Here is a 19,647-nt window from a genome sequence, read left to right as displayed (position 1 = left end):
TGCTTTTTATGACGTTTCGGGTTTGTACATTTCTGACTATTAGGGCTTTGATATGTACGAGACCATTTTTTTTTTATCACAGCTAACCTATTTTAAATCCATGCACAAATGTCTCCCATAAATATCAGCAATAAATGCTAATGATTTTGCAGATTTTCTGCCAAGTGACTCGACCTTAACTCGCCGGTGCACAAACACTAAACGAACAATTTGATTGTTATTTTGTACGGATAAAATATTAAGCAATAACCGTATCCAAAGATTTTTTAATTTGAGAAAAATACAAAATGTAATTAATGATGTGTATGATGTATTTCGAGCGGTTCTTTTTTGTAAGGCACACACCCGACACCTCAAAGCGGACCCTCGTCTTTATAAAGAGTTTCTTCGCTTTCCGAACCGTCTCAGTTGTCGGTGAGGCCGGCGGGGCGGATCCCACACTAGAGAAAATATAACAATAAAGCAACACATCTATTCTTCTTGCCTTATCTGTGTACTGCTTTAACACCTTGCCCCCTGTGGATATAGGATATAAAGGTGGGTACAATTAGGATCCTATGCCTAGGATAGCTCGCCGGGTTGCAGCTAGCCCACGCTGTTATTTTGGCCATCAAGCTAACCATAGCTTTGCAGAAAGATGCTTTGTCAAGGGGCAGTGCTAACTGTGCTAGCCGCATCCACGACAGTGCGGCCAAGGCCATTATACCAACCTACTGTGATTACAGGCTAATATATGTAGTGGAGTTTGGCTTTGTCTTCGGCTGTACCTTACTGACAGGATGTTGTTTGGCTGGCAGTAGCAACCATTACCCGCGCTGGGAATTCTGTATGCATATTGTCAGGCTGCTGGATTAAATTGGTACTAACATGGCAATTTGCATGCTGAATTAACAATGAATGACTATTTATGATCAATCTATTTGATTTAATTCCCAGTTATTGTTCTATTCAATTGTCATATTCCCGCTATCTCATATGCTTTTCCATTACACTTGCATCTTTCGTAGATGCCCTCAGCAATGATTGGGAACAGGACAGTTCAGGCTGCGAGCCCAGATGTGGGATCCGCTCCAGCATCATTGGGCCAAATCTCACTAGCGGGACAGTCGGAGGTTTTGAAACAGGTGCTGTGTGTCATTGAGAAGAAGGTCCGCAACATGGAGAAGAAAAAGGTGAATGACATCCTCCTGCCCTGTTTTTGTTGTTGCTTCACAGTCTTTTAATGTATTGCCTCGTATTTCTGTTATAGTCCTTCAATATTCGTTTTCTATTCCCACTATCATACTTGATCCATGCTGAGCTATTGCTGTGTTTATGTAAATTTCATTATATTATTTTTGACTGTTACAGGGCAAGTTGGATGATTATGAAGCAAAGAAAAATAAAGGGGAGCGTCTGAACCAGGACCAGCTGGTGAGTCGATGAACCATCTAACAAATGAATTGTAAGTCCATTTAATTATTAACTCCAGGTCATGCTTTCTCTAATTTCCCCTCCGTTCTTTTATAGGACGCTCTCACCAAGTACCAGGAAATCGTCAATAACCTGGAGTTTGCCCGAGAGCTGCAGAAGGGCTTCGTCACGCTGGGGCAAGACGTAAGCATCAGTAAAGTTATCCCTACTGAGTGGTGTTCCATAGTGTTTTGTTCCTGTTATAATTAAACTGGACCTCACCACCTTCATCACCATCCTCCTCATCATCAACACCATCATCATCCTCATCACCCCCATCCTCCTCATCACCATCATCACTCGTCTTCATCATCATCATCATCATCATCACTCATCACCACCACCACCAGATCCAGAAGGCTGTGAAGAAGACGGTCCGGCGGGAGCAGCTGCAGCGTGAGGAGGTGGAGCAGAAGAGGCTGAAGAACGTTCTGGAGCTGCAGTACCTCCTGGACCGGCTTGGGGACGACTCGGTCCGTCAGGAGCTGAGGCAGGGGGTCGGGGGCTCTCAACTACTCACAGACGCGGACCTCAGCGCCCTGGACGAGTTCTACAAGCTGGTCGGGCCGGACCGGGACCAGAACGTCAGGTGGGTTCAGGGGGTGTTGTGTCCAGGGTCGGCTCGTGCAAAGCAACTGGCTTTATTGTGGTGGATATGGTTTGTTAACGTTTATGTTGTCTGCTTTTATGCAGGTTGGCTGACCAGTATGAGGACGCATCTACGCACCTCTGGGACTTAATGGAAGGGCGGGACAAGGCTGTGGTCGGAACAACATGTAAGTACATGTAAATTCCATTCTTAAGGGGAGCTGAGCTGTATGTTGTGAAATGTTATTGCTGCAGCATAACTGCTATCTAAATAGTAGTTTTACCTGTAGCTTGGCAAATGTTGTTTTTAAACCTATGGAATCCATGCCAGTTTTGGTCAAACAGAAATAAAAGGAAGAAATCCACATCCAAAATTGAATAACTAAAGAGTGTACTTTCGGCTATAAATACATCCTGGTAACGCTTCCACATCTCACTCTTCCTTCCATATCTGTCCACCATTTTCTTCCATATGGAAAGAAAAATCAATGCGCAGTACCACTTGCTGATCACTGGCGCTCAACCGCAGCGTCAGCCTGGGCGTTTTGGATGATGTATTCACTGCCACCTGTGCTTGCTCACTACTAAATCAGCCCACTGCTCAGCCTGTTAACGATGTATAGTGACGTGAATCGGCAAGGAATATACAACCCGATATTATAGTGCGGATACAATTCTTTTTAATTTTGCATTGTTTAACCTGGTCCTTCCGTGTCCAACTTTGTTAATTAATGAACGTTTCTGAACAGAACGTAGTTGATGCATTTTGAATATCGCGTAATGTAATTTGATTTTTGAGCCAAGCGGTCGTTACAGAATCGCACCCCTACTATCAGAGATAACCCCCCGGTTGGTGTTGTATTGTTCAGGAAATATGTGCATGGCATTGAGGTGTGGATTATTGGCCCCGGGGCTATTGGACTGCTGCATTTTCAGCAGTCTGGCATTGTACTTGCACATAAACTGCTGCAGTCGGCTCGGGTCCTGTGGGCTTATTCTGGCGCGGCAGTGAGGCAGGATGCCAGGTGCCCCGTCGCCTGTAACACCACCGGCCAGGTCTCTGTAGCATGGAACGACCTTAGTGACCCAATTTCCACTCCCCCCTGCATGGAGATCTGCGTTGATGGGTCGTTGGCTAAGAGGAAGTTTAGTGCTGTGTTGCTTCAAGCATCACAAATGAAATAGAGTGTGGATGGATGTGGTTGGATGCCTTGCAGCAGCTGCATCCATCCTATGCAACAATGATTAATTTCAAGTCTTGATGTACAAACATTAGTGTTTCATGAAAGCCAGCATTGATGGGTATTGCAATAAATAACTGATCCGCTGTGTGTAGGACCCATGTGCTGAGGAAAATCTCTGCTGGCAGTAACTTGAGCAACATCATACTTGATGTTGTGTCATTACTTGCCAACACAAACCAGCCACCATGTTGTGCACAGAATGTCTGAACTCAAGTTCCTATTGGTGTTGCAACGTTGTGGACGATTTTACACCAGTTGATGGAAACTTAGTTTCCGGTTTATTCAGGTTTAAGTGGCGCTGCATGTTTGTGCTGTATTTGGTCTTTTTGATGAGACTGAAGAGGGAAGTTGTTAAAAAAAAAAAAAGAAGCTGGTTTTATTTTTTTTTGTCTCCTTACAGAGGGGAGGAGACTGTCCCGAACTTACTGCCGGACAGAATAAATAATTTCAAGCTTTGAATAATCGTTAGGTTTTCTGAATTAGTATTTAGATATTAAATAAAAATATAGTAAATTTGCAGTGCATATCTTTCCCAGTCTGAAATGGAGCCAGCCGAGACCACTACTACAGAATGACAATTTTATCAACTGATCCTTTTTAAAGTGGTTCAATTCGTTTAAACATATGTTATTGGAAAATTAGTTTTCAACGCAAAACTAAAAGTTTCATTCGGAAAATAATAACCCTATGAATGTACTTCCTTCTCTCTTGTTGGAAAAACCTTACTTTTAGCAGGAGCTTGAAATAGTGTATTTATGCCAGCCCTACAATCCCCCCAATTGGCTGGCAATATTTGACAACCTCTGCACAAAGAGTAGCAGCGCTACAGAAGTGTAATGTTAAGTAACTACGCAGCCTGACAAAATGCTAATAATGTCATTGTGTGCCTATGATTCATTCTCAACTGTGGCCAACAGTTGAAATCCGGGAGTGATACTAGACTGACAACATTGAGGAGTGTAAAGTACGACCGACTGCTTGGCCAATCCTGTTGAATATGTCCTATTATAACCAACCTCAAAAAAACGATAATACAATTTGAATCCATCCATCTATAGGGGAATGATACCATTGCTCTATTCTGTTTCTTCGTGTTTCCTTGTGTGGCTTGCCCCCAACACAAGTCCTGTCCTGTTTCTCCAGACAAGGCGCTGAAGGAGAGCTTGGACCAGGTTCTGCAGAGTGGATACTTCGACAAGGCTCCGGCCCACCAGAACGGAGTGTGTGAGGTGAGGGAGCTGCCACCGACGCAGCAGCAACAGGAGGTGGAGGAAGAGGAAGAGGAGGATGAGGAAGAAGAGGAGGTGCCGGCGGGAGCCGCGGTCGAGCCGTCGGAGGTGCAGGAGCCCAGCGTTGAGCCAGGTCGGGTCCTTCATCTGAGAGCCGATCGCTTGTTTGAGGGTTCTTTTAAAATCTCAATTGAATTGAAGGGTGGGAGTTCATATCACTGATACAATGTTTGCCCCTCACAGAAGGAGACGTCATGGAGTACATAGAGCCCATCGAGGTGGAAGCCACAGAGGTAAGTCTAGAATGATATTGCTTTCCTCGAGGGTTGCATCCCTTCCGTGTGTATTGTCGTCTTGGTTTTTCGTCGTCGTCGTCGTCGTTGTTGTTGTTGTGGTCGCTACTGATGGGCCTTCTTCTTTCTCCAGTTTGTAAACAGACAGTTCATCCCAGAAGGTACATACCGGAATAATGACAAAGAGCAGGCGGGCGAGTGGGCCGCCGAAACAGAGGTAGGATGAAGGAGCGGGACTTTGAGTCAAACCTCCTATCCGTTGAGGTTATTCCAGGGTGCTCCTCTGCGTGCCTCCACTCACACCGCTCCCTCCCGTCCCCATCGTCTCTCAGGCCGTGGTCGTCATGCAGCAGCAGCAGGCGGTGCAGCCCCCACCCTCTGCTCTGCCCCTGGAGAGCTGCCCCAACCAGGGGTCCCCAGCCCCCGCCTCCCCGCCCAGCGACCCCCTGGTCCGGAAGCAGGTGGTGCAGGACCTGATGGAGCAGATGCAGGGAACGTACAACTTCATGCAGGTGAGCGGCGGCAGCAAGGATGGTGTCTCCAGAGAGGACGCGTTAATGGTTGACACGGTGCGTTTAAACGCTTTGGCTCCACATTTCAGGACTCCATGCTGGAGTTTGAGGGACCGCCTCTTGACCCAGCCATCGTATCGGCCCAGCCGATGAAGCCCCCTCAGATTGTGGACATGCCCCAGATGGTCTGTCCGCCAGGTACGGCGCTCTAGTCCGAAACCGGCTGTTGCCGTGTCCCCTTGCGCATTGCACAGGAGGCCTCGTTTCGTTGTGTGGGTAGGACAGAGGTTGATGTTTTGATACTGTTTTGTTTCAGTGCGCACCGAGTCCCGCCTCTCGGCACCCAACGCCGTTCCTGTTCCATCTGAGCCCACGCAAGTACGTCGCCGTGATGACGGCAATCGCCTTAAAATCGGTATCAAATCCCTTTCAAAGATCATGCTTTAATATGCTTGAATGCTGCTGTTTAGGTCCCCATCGTTTCCCCTACACCCCCACCTATGTACCAGACCCCCCACGCACAAGAGCCCAGGCCGTCAACTGAGTCCTTAGAAACCCTTCAGGTAATTACTCCACAAAGGATTCGCATGACGTTGTTATGTACCGCTTGATGCTAACACATGTATTGCCCATTTAGCAGATGAACAGATCGGCTTGCCGATAGGGGGCAGCATGTGACTTGTTTCCATCAGTCCAAGTCATTAGAAATTCAGACCTCCACACTGTTAACATGCAAGGGTGTAAACTTGGTGTTGTACATGCAGATGGCAACACCTTGGTCTGATCATACCATGGCTAATGTGTTCTAATGTTCCTCTCTGGTCAGACCCCCTTGTCTTTGTCAGAGCAGGCCTCCACGGCCCTGTCCCCGGCCTCCCAGACGCAGGCGTTCCAGCCCGTCTCCAAGGCTCCCCACAGCAGTGGGATCAACGTCAACGCCGCACCATTCCAGTCCATGCAGACAGTAAGGCCCACCCAATATCAATACTAAACAAGGTTCTCTGGTCATTGCGGTCTATCGCTCGACTGCGGAGACAAGTTCAACCCCCTGACTCAGACACTGACCGGTGTCTCGTTGTTTGACAACTATGAACTTTGTGTTGTGTTGACTTGTCAGGTGTTCAACCTCAACGCCCCGATCCCTCCGGCGAGTGAGACGGAGGCCTTGAACCAGGCCAGCCAATACCAAAACAGCTACAGCCAGGGCTTCAGCAGCCAGGCCCCGCTCTCCGCGGAGGCCTCCGAGATGCAGTCGGAACAGCTGCAGTCCGGTGAGCCCAACGGTAACTGCTTGCTTCTTTTTTTATTAATTTTCTAAGTGTGTCTATGGCAATGTCGCCGTGTTTATCCCTGCAGTCCACTGCGGTGGAAGTGTGCTCATCCACCGCCCTGTGGTTTACAGAAGTCGGTGCCTTCCATTCTCAAGACCAGTCGGGCGGCCAGCAGCAGCAGCAGCAGGCCTCGCAGCAGGGCGCGGGCTTCAACCGCCAGGGGCAGTCCTTCTACAACAGCAGGGGCATGGCTCGCGGCGGGCCCCGCAACGCCCGGGGCATGATGAACGGCTACAGAGGCTCCTCCAACGGGTTCAGAGGTGTGAATGGGACCCAGAAGCTAGAGTTAATGTAGAGACCCGGGGATAAGATCACTTGTAGCTCTAGAGCCTGGAGTAGAGAGGCTGATCTGTCGTTTCTGATATGAGGTGGATCAGTTTCAAATTAAGAGACGGGTGTCAAAATGGCACCCGTCAGTGCTTCTGCTTGTGCGGCTGTCAAAGCATTTGCTGAAGGTGTTACGGGTAGTTCTCTAGCTGGGGTTGGGGCCGCCCATATTAGGAACGTATGCACGTATTGTATTAGATTAAACCATCCACCAGATGGCGTACACAAGCACCGTAAGTATATGTGCACCCATCATCCGGATAACATTAGAAACGTTGTACTTTTTTTTTGTAGGTGGTTACAATGACAATTATCGCACCCCCTTCCCCAATACTGCTAACTCTGGATACGGTCAGACTCAGTTCAACACGCCTCGGGACTACCCCAATGGAAACTACCAACGGGTATGAAAAGTGCACTAAACAGCCTCTATTGATCACTACATCGAGATAGCCGACGCCATTGCAGCCTCCTAACCGGCCAAAGCCCCATTGATCGACCTCCTCGGCCTGTCAAGTCAGCACATTTTCTGTAACGCTGAACATTTTCTTAAACACACGGACGGCCTGTTGCTTGGATTGATGGAGCTCAATGTTTCTCTGCTGCACCATTAATGGTACTGTCACTACGTCACTTCACGGCAGGACTTTAGCACACGATTCAGCCAAAGCTGATCAATGTTGCACTGTAATCCAATCCAATTTTGAAACCACTGGGCCAACCCAGTCGTCGTGATATTTACATTTAGGCCTTACGCTTTTATCCAAAGCGACTTGCAATATATCGCCGGCTGTGCAGTAAGGATGTTCATAGATCCACGCACCAATAATTGCTAGGTTAACCCATTCCCTGTATACAACAAAGATAGCTAGGATAAGATGCTACACATCTAAATACTTTATTTTCTTATTTTTTGAGCTGATATCAATGTTGGTGTGTTCTTTAATATGGCTGTTTATGGTTCCTTCCTCAGGACGGTTACCAACAGAACTACAAGCGAGGGACAGGCCAGGGGCCCAGAGGAGCCCCCCGGGGAGGGGCTCAGGCCCTGCGCTCCTGAACGCCCTCTGATATTGACTGTGACTAACTTGCACCACACTGCAAATTCAAAGAATCAAAACGATGTTTGTTCCGGCTCATTTATGTTCATTCTTTGTTTTTAATCAGTGGTTGTTTCCTGGTTCTTTATTGAGGTGTGTCCACGTTGACGGCATATAATATGAACGTTTATAGGTTGAGTTTGAAATGTAAATCCAATCATGGGTTTTACGCTGGCCCACGTTCAATGCTCCTGCAAACTTGAAAGATTCATTAAGTTATTTTTTTGTATGAATAAAACACCTGCCACTGCTGGTCCAAACCCCACAAATTGTTTTCTCCCTTCTCAGCCCTTACTTTTAATTTGTCTGTTTGGTTAAAAAGAACCTTTGTTAATTTGAATGGTTCCATTTCTTTGTAAATTGATGTTGCTTCAAAAGTTTCAATAAAGATGTGTTGCATACCTTTGCCCTAATCTGTGCATTTGTGTATATAGAACGCATCTATCCCTTGATGCATAATATAAATATTACTTTAATTATGTGAATTTTCTGGATTGAACTGAACAGCATGACCGTCAATCTTATATCTGAGTAAAAAACGCCGTGGCTCCAAGTATGCCTGCAGCACGCAGAACGATGAGGCTGGAGTTGCGGCAGCTTTTTGTACTGACGTCGCATAGAATACACGTCACCGGGGTCCTTCACGAACTGGTGTCCCCACGTGAGTTTATCAACAGCATGAGCGCTGGTACACTGGAGTTCTGTAGAGTCTGGACTTTAATGATTTAACCCTAGTTATCAGGTTGACACACAAGGTAATACTAGTATATAATTACTCAACGTATTTTTTTCCAGAGTTATTGTATGTTTTATGTAAATCTGCATTTTGATCGAACATCAGTTTTGACAAGAGATTCCTCCTCACCAGTCTGTCACTCTTTAATGTTAACCTGTTTTCAGCAATTAATGTATCAGATCTCATATAAACTATAATTTGCTTTTAGCTTTGCGAAAATGGCGACATTTCGAAAGAAGATCGACAATCGGATTCGTGTTCAGATTGAGAATGGTGTCGCTCTGCAACATCGGACCCTGTTCGTTGTTGTTGGTGATCGAGGAAAAGACCAGGTACATCTCGTTTATTTTTATCCTGTTTAATACAAAACATGTGTACGGTATTCTGGTTGCATTTGCCCAGCGTCATTTTTCAACGATTCGCTGATCTATTTTCATTCCGTGTTTCCTTCAGGTTGTTATCCTGCATCACATGTTGTCAAAAGCTGCAGTGAAAGCACGACCCTCTGTTCTGTGGTGCTACAAAAAAGAGCTGGGCTTCAGCAGGTGACCATCATATTCCATACAATACCTAACACATATATATATCATTATATACCGATGCGTTGATAACATAAAGTCACTTTATTCAACAGTAATCGAAAGAAGCGCATGAGACAACTCCAAAAGAAGATTAAATCTGGCACCCTTAACCTGAAGCAGGATGATCCATTTGAACTTTTTGTCGCCGCTACCAACATCCGATATTGTTACTATAAAGAGACCCATAAGATCTTAGGAAACACGTTCGGCATGTGTGTCTTGCAGGTAAGCCATCACACCTAGTCCCTATAGATCACCATTTATAAAAAATAAACAGTGTATTTTTCTTATGCGTTTAATTTCTATACACTCTCTCGTTCACAGGACTTTGAAGCACTCACTCCTAACCTGCTCGCCAGGACGGTTGAGACTGTTGAGGGAGGAGGGATCGTAGTCATTTTGCTCAGGAGCATGAACTCCCTCAAGCAGCTGTACACTATGTCTATGGTAAGTCCTCCGCACCTTCTTCTCCTGTGCACGTGGTATTTAATCAGTTCCCTTGCTGAGCCGTGGGTTAATGCAAACTGTGGTTGCAGGATGTCCATTCTCGATACAGGACTGAGGCCCATCAGGACGTGGTTGGAAGATTCAATGAGAGGTGCGTTCATTTGGCCGGGTTCAATGTATATTTATTCATGGTAACAAAGGTGTCTTTTATGGCGTGATATTCTACTGGCTTGGATGCTCCAAATTTAAAGGTTCTGGATTAAATCCAAAACATGCCTTTTCTCTACCCGCTTATTAATGACCTGTATTTGAATTCACTAGGCCACGTAGTCATGAAGTTACTTTCATACCCTCCCCCAGGTTTATCCTCTCCCTTGCCTCCTGCAAGATGTGCGTCGTCATCGACGACCAGCTCAACGTCCTGCCCATCTCCACCCACATGGCCGCCATCAAGGCGGTTCCTCCAAAGACTCAGGTCAGTGGCAACACCCCGTCAACCTTTCACCCTAGCACGCCACTCACCGACAGGGTCACGTCGAATGTTTCTCACCGCAAAGCCCTCTCACTTCCTTCAGGACGATCTGTTGTCGCCGCGGGAGCAGGAGTTGAAGGACCTGAAGGCTTCTCTCCAGGACACGCAGCCTGTTGGCGTGTTGGTGGACAACTGCAAGACCATGGACCAGGTATGACGTCCGCAGCAGCTCCCCCCCCCCCCCCCCCCCCCGAGAGCAACATCCCATTAGGTTATAGCATGTGAACTATGAGTCGTATCAGCATCTAGAATTGATTTCACAGGATGTGTTTGTGATTGCCCGCAGAGTGTTGTGTTGTTACCTCAGACCTGTGTGTGCCCTTGTGGGCTTAATCGAACATGCTTTGTTATATTCCTCACCCAGGCCAAGGCTGTGCTGAAGTTCATCGAGGCCATCTCGGAGAAGACCCTACGGAGCACAGTGGCGCTCACTGCCGCCCGTGGACGTGGAAAATCGGCAGCACTGGGGCTGGCCGTCGCTGGGGCCGTCGCCTTCGGGTAAGGGCCTGTTAATGTTTGTTTTATTTTAAATGCCTATATTTCACCAAGGGTGTTGTTTTTAATTGAATGGGTTGATTTTGAAATACCTTTTATCAATACTTGTTCCATCACGAGTGGTAGTGTCCACCCAGCTTCATGATCAATAGTTGAACGTACCAGTTGGTACAGTCCACTGGGTAGGCTTGTTGGTTTATCTATCCATATCCCATCAAGCCCGGTTCTGACATCTACAGATAGGTTCTAGTCACAGTGCAGGTCATGGTTTCTCACGATGCGCTGAACTTCCTCTACAGCTACTCCAACATCTTTGTGACCTCACCGAGCCCAGACAACTTGCACACCCTCTTTGAGTTCATCTTCAAGGGCTTTGACGCTCTCCAGTACCAGGTCAGGCACCTGACCAGAACCTCTTTTACCCGATTGCCCATTTGAAATACGTTGAAATGAATAAACGACAACATTAACACATCATTATTGTGTGTCCGGTCGCCGTGACGCGTAGGAGCACCTCGACTACGAGATCATCCAGTCCCTGAACCCGGACTTCAACAAGGCGGTGGTGCGGGTCAACATCTTCAAGGAGCACCGGCAGACCATCCAGGTGGGTGATCCAGCGCCCCCCCGCCCTCCCCCCCTCCTGCTGCCTCCAGGCCCTTCTGAACGCTCATCGGCACTCGTCGTTCCAAAACTATACGAGGGCAACCGTCTCGGGTTGGTGTGTATTTTGAAGGAGCCACTACACCGACCTCACCCCTCGTGTTTTGTTCCTGACAGTACATCCACCCGGGGGATGCTGTCAAGCTTGGCCAGGCTGAGCTCCTGGTCATCGACGAGGCGGCGGCCATCCCCCTCCCCCTGGTGAAGAACCTGCTGGGGCCTTACCTGGTCTTCATGGCCTCAACCATCAATGGGTTCGTAGTAGCAGTACTGCTGCTTTTAGCTCTCATCTCTCTCTCACCTGTCCTCCACCTCCCATCATTTTCACTCCCTCCCATTACATGCCTTCTCTATGCCACAACAATTCTTTCTTTCTTGCTTTCTTACTTTCTTTCTTTCTCTTTACATTTGATTTTGTAATGTATCTATTTATGTCTAATGTATCCCCTCCTCCCACCATATCTCCAGCTATGAGGGCACCGGTCGCTCTCTGTCCCTCAAGCTGATCCAGCAGTTGCGACAGCAGAGTTCTGACAGTCAACAGAACATGTCTGCAGAGAATAAGGGCACCAACACCGTCCGGATAGCTTCAGGTGAAATTATCCTCCAGCCCGTACCTAATTCCACCACTATATTATAAACTATAGACACTCACTCATTCACTCACTCTCTCAGCCACTCACTCACTCTCGCACTCTCTCTCTCTCTGGCTGCCACCAAAGTGTGACTCTGTCTTCCCCTTCCATGCAGCCCGCTCCCTTCATGAGGTCTCGCTGCACGAGTCAATCCGTTACAGCCCAGGGGATGCCGTGGAGAAGTGGCTGAATGAGCTGCTCTGTCTGGACTGCCTGAACATCCCCAGGCTCATATCTGGCTGCCCGCTGCCTCAAACTTGTGATCTGTATCCTTTTCAATGGCTGAACAAAAAAGATTGAAACGACTTCAATGACTGTGCGGGTCAGATGGGAAAGGGTACCCTGACAAATTGAACATTTTCAACAAGGCATCTTGTTTAAGGATGCCTAGGCTAGGTAGGCCTAGGTAGGCTTAGGACATTGGGGGATTGCAGCACCCTTGACACTACTCTATCCGGCCCTAACCTGATCAATGCACCCTTGAGTGCTGCAGCTGTTTTCTCTCTTGTCGTTGTCCTTAGCGCGTTCCCCTAGGTACTACGTCAACAGAGACACCCTGTTCTGTTACCACAAGGCCTCCGAGGTCTTCCTGCAGAGACTCATGGCGCTCTACGTGTCCTCCCACTACAAGGTGAGCGGTTCACTCTCCACTCCCTACGGTGCAGCTCTCTGTGGCTGATACGGTTCCTATCTAGTGGAGATTCTAACCGTCCCTCCTCTTCCCTCCACCCCCCCCCGGCTCCAGAACTCGCCCAATGACCTCCAGCTGCTCTCCGACGCGCCCGCCCACCACCTCTTCTGTCTCCTGCCCCCCGTGCCCCCAACACAGAACTCCCTGCCAGAGGTCCTGGCCGTGGTGCAGGTACGAAGGACCCTCCTTAACCCCATCGCGTCCTGCTGTGCACTGCTTGACTATCACTAGAGTTGTTGTTGTTCCGACGGCTACTACATCATTTATTTTGGGTGTTCATGGACTGCTTGTTCCCTTGCTCCCCGGTGAGATGCCTCGACCCAAATTGTACCAACAGAAGTATGATTTATTCCTCCAGGTTTGTCTGGAAGGGGAGATCTCTCAGCAGTCGATCCTCAACAGTCTGTCCAGAGGGAAGAAGGCCGCCGGGGACCTGATCCCCTGGACCGTGTCAGAACAGGTACACCTCCACCAAGTCACGGCCCTGTTTGGTCGTCGATGAGGACTGCTCTCCAGAGGAATCTCTCTTCTCTTCTCCGTTCTTGTAAAGCTTCTGTCGATTCATATTTGGAACGATTTGGATGTGCACACAAATCCATCTCAATTGCTGTAACTCGAATGCAAATCGATCTTAGAATGTTTACAACCTACTTTCATGCATAGGTAACACCCTAGCCATGCACATCTCGGTTCAACTCTTCCTCCCTTTCTCTTCTTCAGTTCCAAGACCCAGAGTTTGGCGGTCTCTCCGGCGCCCGAGTCGTGCGCATTGCGGTGAACCCCGACTATCAAGGGGTAAGAAAAAGACCACGCTGCCGTGTGGTTCGTTGGATGTAGCTGATCCCCACGTTAAGGTGTTTTATAACGCTGACTGTGGCTCCTTCCCCCAGATGGGCTACGGCTCCAGGACTCTGGAGCTGCTCCAGATGTACTACGAGGGAAAGTTCCCCACCATGACCGAGAACGGACACGCTGGCAACAGTGAGATCACGACTGTCGGCAGCGAGGTAAGTCAACCAGAGACCCATGAAGATGACCTCAGGGCCCCAGAGATGGGGGTTCATTTTAGGGGTAGAGGTTGTGTCAGTAATAGTTAGGGTTAGAAATTGTTTTAGGGTTAGCAATAGGATTTGGATTAGTAATAGGGCTAGTTATAGGGTTAGGGTTTGTCATAGTTTAAGGTTTGGTAGGAGGGCGATGGCTGTTTTTTATTTTTTAAACCTTTCAAATGTGTTTTCGTATCCCTCAATGATAGACAAGCGTTTGGCTGGGATGCCATGAAATTGGAAGATAAAAAAAGGCATTTAATATAAATGGATTCTAAATAAATTGTAAGTTAATTGCTCGTCATTGCATCATCCATCCCTTACCTCTCGCCTGTGGTTCTCCCCTGTCGTCCAGGCTGTCGGCCTGCTCGAGGAGGTGCTCACGCCCAGGAAGGAGCTCCCTCCGCTGCTGCTGAAGCTGAGCGAGAGGAGGGCGGAGCGACTCCACTACCTGGGGGTGTCCTACGGTCTCACCACCCAGCTGCTCAGGTGAGCTTTATCTCAAAGACCGGTTCGCTCAGTTCGTAGCCCCTTTGTATACAGACGGAGATTTGATGGTGTGTATTATTTTCTTTCAAATGACAGATTCTGGAAGAGGGCCGGCTACACCCCGGTCTATCTCAGACAGACACCTGTGAGTGAGAAAGGATTTACATTTTGTCATTGTATTTTTCTTGAAGAGAATTCATTAGGTTGCATTCTAATGATTGATGGATGCTGTCTGTTACTGAAGAGTGTCTGTGTCTGTCCGCGCCTGTGTTCAGAATGACCTGACGGGGGAGCACTCCTGTGTGATGCTGAAGGATCTCCGAATGGAAGAGGCTTCCGAGCAGGCTCAGTGGCTGTCTGCGTTTTGGACAGGTGAGCAAACCACCTCTTTTTATCCTCCGGTGTCTCTCCGAGCGCACCCCCATCGCGCTTCGAGCCCGCCTCCACACCCCCGATCCACCCCTTCACAGCGGCTTCTCTGCTTCCCCCAGACTTCAGGCGGCGCTTCATCTCGCTGCTCTCCTACCAGTTCAGCAGCTTCCAGCCCAGCATGGCCCTCAACATCCTGCAGAACCGGAACAGCAAGGAGACGGCCAACAGTAGGACTGCTGCTATTCTTCTTTGTTATTAGGATGTGCCGTTTCAGTGTGTGGAATTGAGTCGCATCTAGCGGGGAGGACGCAGATTGCAACCAACTATTGCGTAAGGTGCCAGTAGGTACCAGTACGTACTTCAAAAACGATGTCATCGTCTATGACCGCATCGAGTAGCCAAGGGTCAAGTGATGAGGTTCTTTTGATAGATTTATGAATCTGATTTAGTAAATGTAAATCTATAGGCCATGTTTACAAGTAAAGATCCTTTTACATCACCATTAACATTAGTTAATTCATGGGGGGGGCCTCAGACCCCAAAACCAAAACCTTTTATAGCTGTCAAAACCACCCCCGCCGCTCAAACCTATCCTGAAAATCATCTAAAATCTCTCACTTTCTCCATCTCCCCTCACTCCTCTCTCCTTCATCTCTCCCTCTTGCCTTGTCCCCCTCCCTGCAGCGATCGGCAGCACGGAGCTCGCCATCCACTTCAGCCCCTACGACCTGAAGCGCATGGAGCTGTACTCCAGGAGCATGGTAGACTACCACCTCATCATGGACCTGGTGCCCAAGGTGGCGCGCCTCTTCTTCCTCCGGCAGCTCGGCGACATCTCCCTCTCCGCGGCCCAGTGTGTAGGTTCCCCAACCATCCTGTTGTTTTTCTTTGCGATTCTGTCGTTTAAGGACCCGTCCACACGTATACATATATTCCCCCTTCTGTCCAAGAACGTTGTCAGCTGTCCACTTAAATGCACATCTTGGTTTTGAGAGACCCGCTCAGGAAGGTTTTGTCAATGGCGGCATTTTCAGTTACCGAAAATAAATTATTAGATCATTTATTTTAACTGGACAGAGGCCCAAACAAACAGAGAAAAGTTATCTATGTAAAAAGAGTGTGCCATGGAGTGTTCACAGTCCTCTTGGGTCCGTCCAGGCGCTGCTGTTGGGCGTCGGGCTGCAGCACAAGACAGTGAATCAGCTGGAGAAGGAGATTGAGCTGCCAGGCACACAGCTCATGGGTCTGTTCAACCGCCTGATTCGCAAGATCGTGCAGGTGAGTGGGCGCCTGGAGTCGCCCCTGGGTGTTAAGCTAACATTGTGTTCGGAGTTGATTCTGTTTTAAGAGAGGCGTTGGAACCACATGGTCACAGATATTATTACCTCTCCTAGGTTTTCAGCAACGTGCAAGAGCAGGCTGTCGAAGCAGAGATGGTGGCGTCGAAAGAAATCACCATGGAGCCGACAGTCGGGAGTCTGACAGATGATCTGGTATTTCAACGTATTTGTTTGTTATCATTCTGCGAAATCATTTTAAAGTCCTGCCACTCAACCCCTGCCCTCTTCCTTGGCAGAATGAGGCTGCCAAGGAGTTCGACGAAAAACACAAGCAAGACCTGGAGAAAATCAAGGAGCTGAACTTTGAAGAGTGAGTAGTACAAGCCATGGGCAGTGTTTGTGGGGAATTCTCCCTCTAAATCAGCAGCTCCACACAAAAAGCATCATTGTATTGGTGTATCTGCTGTAATTGATTAATTCTCCCAGCCCATTGAAACTCACTTTTCCTTTCTGCTTAAGGTACAAGATCCGTGGAAACGATGACGAGTGGGACCATGTCTTGAAGAAGGCGGGGAACCCGGCTGTCGTCAGTATAAAGAGGTATGTGGGGTTTAAGAGTTGTTTTGAACACATTTCTGCTGTGCAAATGTAGGATTTTAACACTCTTGCACTACCCACAGCGACAAGAAGAGGAAGCTGGATGTGGAAAGCCATGTGGAAGTTCCAGAGGAGCCAAAACACGGCAAATTGAAGAAGGGCGGTGGCAAAAAGGCCAAATTTGGAAAGAAGAGATGAGTTTTGATGTTGGACCAATGAACTTATATATTTTATACACTCGTGGAGCAATGTTTGCGCTGTTGTCCAATAACCACAAGTCTAGTCAACACAGAATACACATAAACCATAAAAAACAAAGGAAATTTGTACGAAAGGATTGACTGGTACCATAACTCCTCAGAGCATTGCCTATCATTAATGTCTATGAGAATCAAATTCCCTTTTTTGTAATAAAAAGTTTGGACAGAGGTTAAAATGGCGTTGGGCAGGACTCCATGACATGTCATCGGAAAACACGAGGTCGTAGGTCAATCCACCTCTGCCTCAGCTGCTGCTTCAGGGTCTCTGGGGCAAAAGTACAATCTATGGCTTGCTGGGAGAGCTTCCACACGTCCTCATGGCTCAGCCCGAACGTGGTCGCCGCCAGCTCATACTCCTGAGATAGATCGGTGCTGAAGACTCCCTTATCGTCAGTCTGTTGTATGGAAAAAAAATTGTATTGGTTAGGAGCAATTCAAAGTTATTGTTTTAAATAAAACCGTTGAACTATGTAAATGCTTGGTTAAGAACTTCAGAAAAACTCAATGTTGAGCTGTGAAAATTCAAAACCAATAGGGCCACAGAGACTTACGCATATCACACTAGGATGTCCCATCTGATACCAGAACTTGAAGTGATGTTCGGAGTAACACGGCACCGTTTGACCTTTGACATTAGACGTCAAGCAGAGCTCTACAACACAGATGGATGTTTTAGAATACGAGCCATTATACAGGTTAAAGGTGACATACTATACCACCAGGTGTGAGTGTGTTTAGCCATTCAAAGCCGGTTTGAAAATCTGCCTCTTCTGACATCACAAGTGGGCGTGTCCCCTTGGATAGATCAGTCTACCAGCCTACCCAGTGGACTGCAGCAAACGTTAATCTATCCAGCACACATCTAGGTGGACCCGCCCACTTGTGTTGTCAGAGGCAGATTTTCAAAACGGCTTGTAACAGCTCATCAGACTCACACCTGGTGGTACAATATATTCAACTTTAAAACCGGTTGGTGTGGTCTTGACTCAAATCGTGAACATTTCACACTCACCCAGTGGTATGTTATTCTTCACCACTGCATCAACCAGGGTCTGAGATCCGCCTACGTCGGGATGCAAAAACGTGCCGTGGCCGATCCTGTCGGGAGGAAGAGTTAACAGCAGCTCAGTCTCCTCCAACTGGGAGGGGACCTGAAAACACAACGGCACACCAAACTTAAAAAACAGCTTTCAGGAAAGAAGTCGGCATGGGCAGCCATCTCGTGATGGGTAGACATCACGTACCTCTGACAGGTGGAGCGCAAGCTTCAGTCCACAGTTCTTGGCCCTCACCAGGGCCGGGAGTAGATCTCTGCCATGGCCCACCTTAAAACCGAACACAAGTACTCAGTGAGAGAGAGAGGAAATCATGTGGCAGCATGCGGCTCAATCGTTGTTTCACTGACCGTTGGGTCTCCACTCAGGTCGAGCCCCACCACTAAGCCATCTGTGGACAGCATGAACTCTTCCGCCAGTTTCACAGTCTCCATCGCAACCTCAGTTCCGTTCCTTCGATCGATTGCAACTAGGAACCTTGGGGGATGGAAAAAAGGAGAAATCAATGCATAAATATTTGGACAATTAAATTGGGTCTCAATACAAAGCAAATCACGCAATGTTACTGAACCTGTGTGGAATACAATCCACAAACTGTCAAGTTGATTTCACTATCTTCAGTCAGATACAGTTAATGTAATTGCAAACATACCTGACATCAATATCTACGCCGTCGCCTTTACATTGCTTGACGGCTTCAAGAACAGTCTCTACATATCTCCGTTTGGTCAGTCCTAATAATGAGAGAACAATCACTATAATCCCCCTCTGGTTTTAAAAGGTTTGGAATACAAATACAGCAAATTGGGTGTTATCTTGCCTGTTTTTATCTCCTCCCTTGGTGTACTTCTGAGCTCCAAATACTTGACTCCGTCAGCTGCAAACTCATTCACAACATCTTTGGCCACCTAAAAGAAACCATTCAGCTGGTTAAGAAGCTGTGACCATTTGTAAAGCGTCGACCAACACGTCTTATTTTCCACACAGAAGGTTATTTTACCATAAAAATATCCTCCTCTGTGTCCACCAGTTGATGGATCACCTTAAAAACTCGAAAACACCTGCGGACATAAGAGGGCTTGCTGTGAACATGTGGCAATGTGCATGCAAGTGTTCATAACAATGCAGGTCAATGTGCATGCAACTGTTCATTATATTGCAGGGCAACGTGCATGCAACTGTTCATTATAGTGCAGGGCAACGTGCATGCAACTGTTCATGATTACAGTGCAGGTCGACCGTCAACGTGCATCCAAATGTTCATTCAAGTGCAGGTCAACTTGTATAGTTGATTGTTTTTATTAAACATAATCCAGAGACATACTCGTCCATTGTCCTCCGCTGGCCGTTGCGGATGGCGGTCATGTTGTGCTCGATGTTAAGATGAGCCTTGCGTGCAATAAGCTTCTCGATGGTCTGGAAGCTGACGGAGCCATTGAGGTGAGCGTGGAGCTCCTAAAACACACACCGCAGAGGTTCAAGTTTGCAAGAAATTTAAAAACATGTGTTATTGAAAGACATTCAACACTTACCACTTTTGGAAGTTCGCGATAGAAGATATCGGCCTGTTTTTCCATTTTGAACAAACGCACGGAGCTTATCTCTCAGAGGATTTCGAGAGCTTATATGGTGTTGACAGCTTTCCTGTTTTCAGTGCATAATTTCGAGTAACACTCAGCGTGCAACCACAAA

The 19,647-nt window shown here is 47.6% G+C and overlaps 3 protein-coding genes across 7 annotated transcripts; 2 read left to right on the top strand and 1 right to left on the bottom strand.

Moving 5' to 3' along the window:
- Positions 1 to 381: 381 nt before the first annotated feature.
- caprin1b (cell cycle associated protein 1b) lies at positions 382 to 8,514 on the top strand. 5 transcript variants are annotated; one of them, XM_056597921.1, is made up of 18 exons: positions 382 to 537; positions 1,008 to 1,172; positions 1,351 to 1,413; positions 1,510 to 1,596; positions 1,803 to 2,041; positions 2,146 to 2,228; positions 4,428 to 4,646; positions 4,757 to 4,806; positions 4,940 to 5,023; positions 5,139 to 5,318; positions 5,408 to 5,516; positions 5,635 to 5,696; positions 5,789 to 5,881; positions 6,169 to 6,282; positions 6,427 to 6,601; positions 6,721 to 6,909; positions 7,271 to 7,380; positions 7,950 to 8,514. In XM_056597921.1, the coding sequence occupies exons 2-18, from the start codon at positions 1,008 to 1,010 to the stop codon at positions 8,034 to 8,036; spliced, it is 2,109 nt and encodes a 702-aa protein (XP_056453896.1). In that variant the 5' UTR covers positions 382 to 537; the 3' UTR covers positions 8,037 to 8,514. The 5 variants fall into 5 exon arrangements, with proteins under 5 accessions (XP_056453896.1, XP_056453895.1, XP_056453893.1 ...); XM_056597920.1 differs by having other exon boundaries at positions 6,145 to 6,282; positions 6,436 to 6,589; XM_056597918.1 differs by having other exon boundaries at positions 6,145 to 6,282.
- A 203-nt stretch (positions 8,515 to 8,717) lies between these two features.
- On the top strand, positions 8,718 to 18,132 carry nat10 (N-acetyltransferase 10). The gene is made up of 29 exons (XM_056597911.1): positions 8,718 to 8,831; positions 9,021 to 9,144; positions 9,266 to 9,357; positions 9,447 to 9,618; positions 9,718 to 9,840; positions 9,930 to 9,991; positions 10,201 to 10,315; positions 10,416 to 10,523; positions 10,737 to 10,870; positions 11,167 to 11,260; positions 11,376 to 11,474; positions 11,648 to 11,784; positions 11,999 to 12,123; positions 12,281 to 12,431; positions 12,700 to 12,796; positions 12,911 to 13,027; positions 13,215 to 13,316; positions 13,577 to 13,651; positions 13,747 to 13,863; positions 14,258 to 14,391; positions 14,488 to 14,536; positions 14,667 to 14,763; positions 14,883 to 14,990; positions 15,448 to 15,620; positions 15,922 to 16,041; positions 16,158 to 16,256; positions 16,340 to 16,413; positions 16,563 to 16,643; positions 16,724 to 18,132. Exons 2-29 carry the CDS (start codon positions 9,031 to 9,033, stop codon positions 16,836 to 16,838), a joined length of 3,084 nt encoding a protein of 1,027 aa, XP_056453886.1. The 5' UTR covers positions 8,718 to 8,831; positions 9,021 to 9,030; the 3' UTR covers positions 16,839 to 18,132.
- On the bottom strand, positions 15,718 to 19,629 carry adal (adenosine deaminase-like). Its single transcript, XM_056597917.1, has 10 exons — positions 19,488 to 19,629; positions 19,280 to 19,410; positions 18,956 to 19,016; positions 18,776 to 18,863; positions 18,608 to 18,689; positions 18,306 to 18,432; positions 18,145 to 18,225; positions 17,913 to 18,051; positions 17,452 to 17,552; positions 15,718 to 17,295 (listed from the first exon to the last, which is right to left on the bottom strand). The coding sequence occupies exons 1-10, from the start codon at positions 19,530 to 19,532 to the stop codon at positions 17,104 to 17,106; spliced, it is 1,047 nt and encodes a 348-aa protein (XP_056453892.1). The 5' UTR covers positions 19,533 to 19,629; the 3' UTR covers positions 15,718 to 17,103.
- Positions 19,630 to 19,647: the final 18 nt, after the last annotated feature.

Source organism: Gadus chalcogrammus, chromosome 9, assembly GCF_026213295.1.
Source record: "Gadus chalcogrammus isolate NIFS_2021 chromosome 9, NIFS_Gcha_1.0, whole genome shotgun sequence".
NCBI classification, from domain to species: domain Eukaryota; kingdom Metazoa; phylum Chordata; class Actinopteri; order Gadiformes; family Gadidae; genus Gadus; species Gadus chalcogrammus.
The sequence above is the reverse complement of the archived record's forward strand: the minus strand, read 5'-3'. Positions and strand labels throughout refer to the sequence as shown.